Source organism: Scylla paramamosain, chromosome 15 (genome assembly GCF_035594125.1).
Source record: "Scylla paramamosain isolate STU-SP2022 chromosome 15, ASM3559412v1, whole genome shotgun sequence".
Taxonomy (NCBI): domain Eukaryota; kingdom Metazoa; phylum Arthropoda; class Malacostraca; order Decapoda; family Portunidae; genus Scylla; species Scylla paramamosain.
The window spans coordinates 19,468,512-19,476,011 of NC_087165.1; the positions used below are offsets into that span (position 1 = coordinate 19,468,512).

General features: G+C 48.0%; 1 protein-coding gene across 11 annotated transcripts in view; it reads right to left on the reverse strand.

Annotated features, from left to right (window-relative positions):
- The window catches only part of LOC135107577 (rho GTPase-activating protein 100F-like), a 149,012-nt gene that overhangs the window by 54,264 nt on the left and 87,248 nt on the right, over positions 1 to 7,500 (reverse strand). For all 11 annotated transcript variants that reach the window (XR_010271833.1, XM_064017589.1, XM_064017590.1 and 8 more), the window contains one exon: positions 3,129 to 3,242. Coding sequence is in view for 10 of the 11 variants with exons in the window: in XM_064017589.1 (XP_063873659.1) it covers positions 3,129 to 3,242 (114 nt within the window). In the remaining variant the exon portion in view is untranslated. The remainder of the gene's footprint in view (positions 1 to 3,128; positions 3,243 to 7,500) is intronic.

The following is a 7,500-nucleotide window of genomic DNA, read 5'->3' on the forward strand; positions in this document are numbered from 1 at the left end:
GGCGGGGCGAGGCCGGCAGATAGAGGATGGTGTAAGAGTCTTGCTTTTTTCTAAGTATGTCTTTTTAACACTTTTCTTCCTCTTTTTTTGTATAATGTGTGAGTTTTACTGATTCTGCTATATATTTCTTACATCTATTCTTTCTTGTGGTCTATACATAATATTCGCTTGTATGATACTTTTTATACGGTATTCTAATTTACAATCTGTCTAAAAATGTTCCCAGTACAAAGACTGAAGTTAACTGGTTCTTGAGTTCCTTCCTTAATTTGTACTATTCTTCATATATGTTTCCCTTTACTTATAATCTCTTCATATAATCTTTATCTTGCGACACTTTTATTCCTACATTCTCATCCTACTATCAAGTGTTTCCGGCTGGCAAGGAACCTGCGTGAGGTACATCAGCGGGCGACGGCTGCCTCTACACCACCGTCCTCCCGACAAGGCGGAGTTGGTATCTGCTTCGTTACTTCTGCCGCGATAACTTAGCGGGAGCAGCTGCGGCGCCCTCACGTCCGCTGCTCATGGCTCGGGACGTTCCCTCGTATGTCGTGGTGGTGTTGTCACTGTGAGTTGGGTGCTGCGGAGGACTCGGGGCCATATTCAGAAACCCTTCGCTCTTTCACTACGACTATTTTTAAAGACCACAGGGATGATTAGCTGGGCTCCCACGAGTGTTTCTCCTGCTAATAATGAATAAATTTTGTAAATTTATCATTAGAACCATGAAAAACATCCTTAGAAACCCGTGTCACTTCAACTAGAGCCTTTTAAAAATAGTCGAGGTGTGGCGCAGAAATGTTTCATAATGTGGTCCTCGGTCTCGGCGTGACGTCAGTGTCTTAAAAAAGTCTTAAAAAATGTGTTAAAAGTATGGCGAGATGCTTAGGTTTTGGTGCACTGGGAATATTTTGTGAGGGCTGTCAACAATTATCTTTAGACTTCAGTATATCGATTTAGTTCCAAGGATTCTGAAGGGGAAAGGAGTTAGGGGGAGTTATGTACATTCCTGTAATCTCTAATGACGTGTGTTGTGTTGTGCGATCTCTGTTTGTCTACCGGTCTGTTTGTTTGTCTGTCTCCCGTAGTGATGGTTTACTCGATGCCTCATTTTCTGTCTGTCTGCCTGTCTCATCGTCTGTCCGTCTGCTTTTCCGTCTGTTTGTCTGTCTGTCGCTTTGCTTGTATATTTGTCTACCTATGCATCTGTCTTGCTTGTTTGTCTGTTTATATCTGTTTACCTCAAATTCCGTCTATTTCTCTCTTATGTAGGTCAACTAACTTTTTTGCATTCTCCGTATTGTCTTCGGCTCTTATGTTTGTCTCTGTTTGTCTGTCAATCTGTCTGTTTATCTGTCTGTCTGCCTGAGTCTACTTGTTTGTAAGTCTTTTTGTCTCTTTCCCAGCTTGCATGTGTCAGCCAGTCCATCCTCTCAGCCGTCACCGTCACCGCCGCCGCCTGAGGTCTTCCTCTCGCCGTAAGCTGACATATTTTCTGCATTGTCTTTATTTATATATTTTCTGATATTGTACGATCCCTGCCGTCGTCTTTTCTGCTTTTCCTGCTACTGATGCTGTTTTACTGTCCTTGCAAATGTAATGCTTCCTAATAATGTCTGTCTGTGTGTGTGTATGTGTGTGTGTGTGTGTGTGTGTGTGTGTGTGTGTGTGTGTATGATAGTAGTGGCGGTGGTGGCAACACTAGGTACACCTGTTAAAGCCGCGCCCAGGTGATGGTGACAGGTGGGCGGGAAGGTGTTATAGTGGCGGGGATGATCGTAAGCAATCTACTGAGTGAAGGCATAAACTCTCTCTCTCTCTCTCTCTCTCTCTCTCTCTCTCTCTCTCTCTCTCTCTCTCTCTCTCTCTCTCTCTCTCTCTCTCTCTCTCCAGTAACGTGTGATGTTCCCTTAAATGACATCACTAAGGGAGTCGCCGCCCTCCTCTTTAAGTGGTGGAGGAGGAGGAAGGACGGGAGGCGGCGGCGGCGGCAGCGGCGGCGGCGGCGGAGGCTCGCACAGACTCGCTTAGGAAACAATCTCGACTCTTTATTTTGCCAGCTGGAGGTTTATAGGCACTTTGTAGACGACGAGGAGCGGGCTAACGTGTGATGTGTGTGTGTGTGTGTGTGTGTGTGTGTGTGTGTGTGTGTGTGTTGCGACAAGGGATCTAACTTTCTTTTCTGTCCTTTTCTGTCTGTCTGTTTGTCAATCTTCCTCTCTGTCCACGTCCGTCTCTCTCTCTCTCTCTCTCTCTCTCTCTCTCTCTCTCTCTCTCTCTCTCTCCATGTGTGTGTGTGTGTGTGTGTGTGTGTGTGTGTTGCAGCACTACTACCCCTCATTCTTTCCCATACAAGCGGCAGCAGTTAATGCAGACTGAAAGACTTGGCGTGGCTCCCGTATTGGTTTTCCCGGCTCGTCCCAGTCATTACGTCCCTTAGCGGTGTGTTTATTGCGGCCCAGGAAGTCTTTGGGTGATAACGATACGGCTAATACTGCAGGTAATAACAGTAAGTGTGAAGGTAATTATGAAGTAAAAAGTCGCCAGACTCCAGTGGCAGACATGACCATGCAAAAACCTAACTTAACCTAATCTAGCTCGCAGCAGACTCCACAGGCAGACATGACCACGCGAGTGAACGCATTTATAAGAAAACGTGAGGCCACTTTAGTATGTAAGTGTTGAGTTTCTGGAAATTTGAGTGCATGTGGCCATCATAATTACCTAAGCACACCTGCGAACAACTGCAAACATCGAGGCACTTCTGAATCTTTCATTATCCTCATCATTGTCACCAGTTTTTATGACTTCACTGCAGGACTAACTTCCTTCGACCTTCTGCACTTATATCTGTCGTGTAGTAGTCAGTTCTATGCTACCTCAGAAAACCTTTCATTTTATTTCTCTCTATCCATTTCTGCCTGCTCTGTCGCCTTATACTACTAAGCGTAGACTGCCCTATTGTTTCTCTAATTGCAAATTTACTATGTATGCAGCAAATGACGTGCTTTGGCTTACATCCACTTTTGAAAATTACGACTCACGGGAATTCATTGTCAAGACAAATTCAAATAAATCTCTGAATGCTTCCAGGAACACAGCTGAACGAACATCTAAACACTCACCTTGCGGAAGTCTCCTTGGACGACCATGCTGGGAGGATCTCTGCCACGGGAAGGCCCGGCCACCTGCCTCCGTGGCGACGCTGCCAGCTCGGCCCCCACACCATTGGATCCCTCCTGTGAAGAACAACAAGAGTCAGAAGAGTGACAGTGGGCGGGGGAGGCATGGACATTTTAGGGCGTGGCGGCTGACCACAGTACAGCGGCCTCCTCACTGGACGCGTGTCAACACAGATGAGGTGCAATAAATGGAAGACAAGAAGTAAATCGGGCTACGAGAGATGTCATATGTAGTGGTTGGCAGGCAATTATGGTGGTTTAGGAGGTAGAGTACTGGAGTGTTACGCGCATAGGATCGGGAATGTTCCGTAGGGCGAGAGGTGCTCCGGCCCCCGGCGCTAAAGGCAGTGGGGGGGCTGGGGGCTCCTATCGCCGCGCTCCGGGAAATGGGGGAGGGACAAACACGGGTCGGAGGGCACCACCAAGAAGAGCCTGGCGAAAGAGAGACTGTGGGCGGTGTAGCAGCCGCGCCCGTGTACAAAAGCGATATCCACATTTTCCAGAGTCTGCTAACAAGCTCAGAGATAACCACACTAAATTCCATTGCCAATGCTGGAGATTAAATTTTGGGTCGGAGGATGCAGCTGTAGCAAACCCAGGGTGTGGGCGGCGGGTCCGAGCCAGACCAAGGGCAGGAGGGGAGGGAGGGGCACCAGGTGGTCAGGCAACAATCGTGGGCTTGGGGCAGACACACACAAAGGGTCTGAATAGGACTGGGGGTCGGGGGCGGGGTCGGGCGGACGAGGTATGACATGCGTGGTGGTACCTGGGGCAAGGAGGAGACGAGAGAGAGAGAGAGAGAGAGAGAGAGAGAGAGAGAGAGAGAGAGAGAGAGAGAGAGAGAGAGAGAGAGAGAGAGAGAGAGAGAGAGAGAGAGAGAGAGAGAGAGAGAGAGAGAGAGAGAGAGAGAGAGAGAGAGTAGGTGCAGCTAGGGAGGAGGGAAGAGCCGTGAGGAGGAGGAGGAGGAGGAGGAGGAGGAGGAGGAGGAGGAGGAGGAGGGGGAGGAGGTGGCAGGCATTGGGCTAGGGTGAGTGTTGCCAACTTAGCACACACACACGCAGCCCAGGAAGCGTGAGGGCGGTGGTAGGGCAGCTTCAATAATCTGCTCGGGTGTACGAGGGAAAGTGCCGGCACATACACGCGCATAAAAAAAAAAAAAAAGAAAAAAAAAAGATATTTCCTGAACCTCAGACTGCTTACTAATTTTCTCCTTTGGTTGGTCTCTTTGCATCGATATTTGCTAAGACAAGACGCGCCAAGCCAACCTAACCTAAACACACACACACATAAACACACACACGCGCACACACGCACACACACGCACACGCAGAACACACGCCTCATCCCCAAGATAGCGAGGCGCAAGTGTAATTATTGAGTTCACGCAGACGCAACACCACTGATATATTTTGAAGCTTTTCCCTAACCTCACTCGCCCTGTCCCCCGCTCCCCCTTCCTCTCTTTCTCTCTCTCTCGCTCTCACTCTCACTCTCTCTCTGGGTAGGGAAAAGAGTGCATGTAATGGTACGCTACGAGATATTGATCTACGCGAGCATGGCGAGTGAGTACGTGTGTGTGTGTGTGTGTGTGTGTGTGTGTGTGTGTGTGAGTTGATTACACCTGCGTACCTGTTGGGAGGTGCGCATGAGGGGTGAGAGAGAGAGAGAGAGAGAGAGAGAGAGAGAGAGAGAGAGAGAGAGAGAGAGAGAGAGAGAGAGAGAGAGAGAGAGAGAGAGAGAGAGAGAGAGAGAGAGAGAGAGAGAGAGAGAGAGAGAGAGAGAGAGAGAGAGAGAGAGAGAAAGAGAGAGAGAGAGAGCTTACAACCCCTTTGATGTGTATTTAAGACCGAGTGTCTCTCCTTCCTGCTTCCTTGTCACCACGCACGTCCGGGTCACCACGTTAACCACACAAACACCATCACCACCACCACCACCACCACCACTACCAACAATAAATTAGCCTCAATCAGCCAAGCCAAAGTCCCCACGTGACACCGGCGGACAGCTTTAAGGTTCATATCAGTTTTGTCCTGCGCGTTCTAATGACATATTTCTGGCGGGAGGGACGGAGGGGCGGAGGGAGAGAGGATGCACCCCACCTCCCTCACAGCGGCGGCAAATGGTTTCTAGTCGGAGCAGTAAGAGAAAATATAATTCATAAGAAATCGAGGAGGCATCGCGTCGTGGCCAAGTCGTCATTGTACCTGATTGTATTGCGACACAAAGACCACCGCGGGCTTGCAAATCAGGCGGCGGGAACACCTGTAGGTCAACCTGAAGCTCACCTGCTGATGTAAGGTGCCGCCGCCGCCGCCACACCTCCGATTCCCTCACCCTCCCCACTCTCTCTCTCTCTCTCTCTCTCCCTCTCTCTGCACCGCCAAGGCACATCCATACTCTGCGTTCCGCCGTCACCTAATTTCACTTAACGGTAAAATTATGCATGGCGGTGCGAGACGGAGTGAGGTAAGACAACAGCACACACAACTAGGCGCGCTTCTTGCACCAGGATAAAATTATGTACATGTGGGTCTTCTTCTTCAAGGGGAAAACCTACGGACTACTAAAGGCAGGCAGTTCTTGAGAAGGGGAAAATCTGGGACGCTACTTACACGGGGTTGGGGGAAAAATTGCAACATACACGGGTTCTTAAAGGGAAAATAAATCTTAGGGTGGTTCTTTCTTGAAAGGGAGAAACTGAAGACGGTTCTTGGAGGTGGGAGGACTTTGGTGGTTCTTGGAAGGTTGGGAAAAAAGCAAGGGATGGTTTTTGGTGGGGAAAGCTACGTATTATGGTTCCTGGTAGAGAGGGAAAACTATATAGATGGTTCTTGCAACGGGAAAACAAAAGACGGTTCTTGGAGGTGGGGAAGCTATTGTATATACTAAGGTGGTTCTTGAAAAGGGGGAAATTTTGGGGCAGACTTTCAAGAGAAAAACTACACACAAATCTTCGAAGGGGGAAGGAAACAATGAAGTATTCTTGTCCGGGGGAAAAATACACCCGGTTCTTTGACGAGAGAAAAAAAAAATACACCCGGTTCCTGGATGCGGTAAAATAAACTACATCCGGTTCTCAGACGCGGAATAAAAAAAACTACACCCGGTTCTTTGAGGAGAGAAAAAAGTACACTCAGTTCTTCGACTAGGGAAAAACTAAACCCGATTCTTGAACTGGAAAAAAAGAACTACACTCGGTACTTTGATGCAGAAAAAAACTACACCCAGTTCTTTGTTAAGGAAAAAAACTACACACAGTTTTTGGATACGGGGAAAAAAAAACACTACATCTGGTTCTTGAAGGGAGAAAAACTAAGAGCGGTTCGTAGAAGGAAAGAAAAATAGCGCTGTTCTTGAAGGGAGAAAAACAAGCGAGGGTTCTTGAGCGGGAGAAAGTAGAAGCGATTCTCGGAGGAGGAGGAGGAGGAGGAGGAGGATGAGGAGGAGGAGGAGGAGGAGGAAAACTAGAGGCGGTTCTTGCAGAGTAAAACAAAAACAACTTCCTGCAATAGTAAGAGACGTAATGAGAGAGAGAGAGAGAGAGAGAGAGAGAGAGAGAGAGAGAGAGAGAGAGAGAGAGAGAGAGAGAGAGAGAGAGAGAGAGAGAGAGAGAGAGAGAGAGAGAGAGAGAGAGAGAGAGAGAGAGAGAGAGAGAGAGAGAGAGAGAGAGAGAGAGAGAGAACATTCAACTCAGCTAAACTAAAAAAAAATAAAAAAAAGAAAAGCCATGAGAGCAACACAAAAAAAAACACACTGATACGCTATGCACGTACGTACACACACACACACACACACACACACACACACACACACACACACACACACACACACACACACACACACTGGCAGCCACACCACTCGCAAAATCAATGAGAAAAATGAACGAATAACAGCGAAAAAACAAACAAGAGTAAGCCACTCACTTAACCACACACACATATTTAACACACACACACACACACACACACACACACATCCCTAATCTCTCATCGCGTCGCCTTGCTTCCAACACATACGTACACGTGAAGCAGGAACCTTAAAACCCAAGGGCCCCGAACACCCGCCCTGCAGCACATCGTTTCAGTGGTCACGAAGCGCTAACTCTGAGTACATAAAGGTGTGTTTTCCCTTATCGTTGCCTCATTAAGAATCGTCCAACCGCGTGTTACAGGTTACTACTTCGGGAGAGCGAGAAGGAGTAAAGGGAGGATAAGGAAATGCACTGAAATGAATAACAAGGAGGATAAAAGGAAGGAGATGAAGGTAGTGAAGGAATCCTATGAAAAGGGAGAAAGGGAAGGCTAAATATAATTGG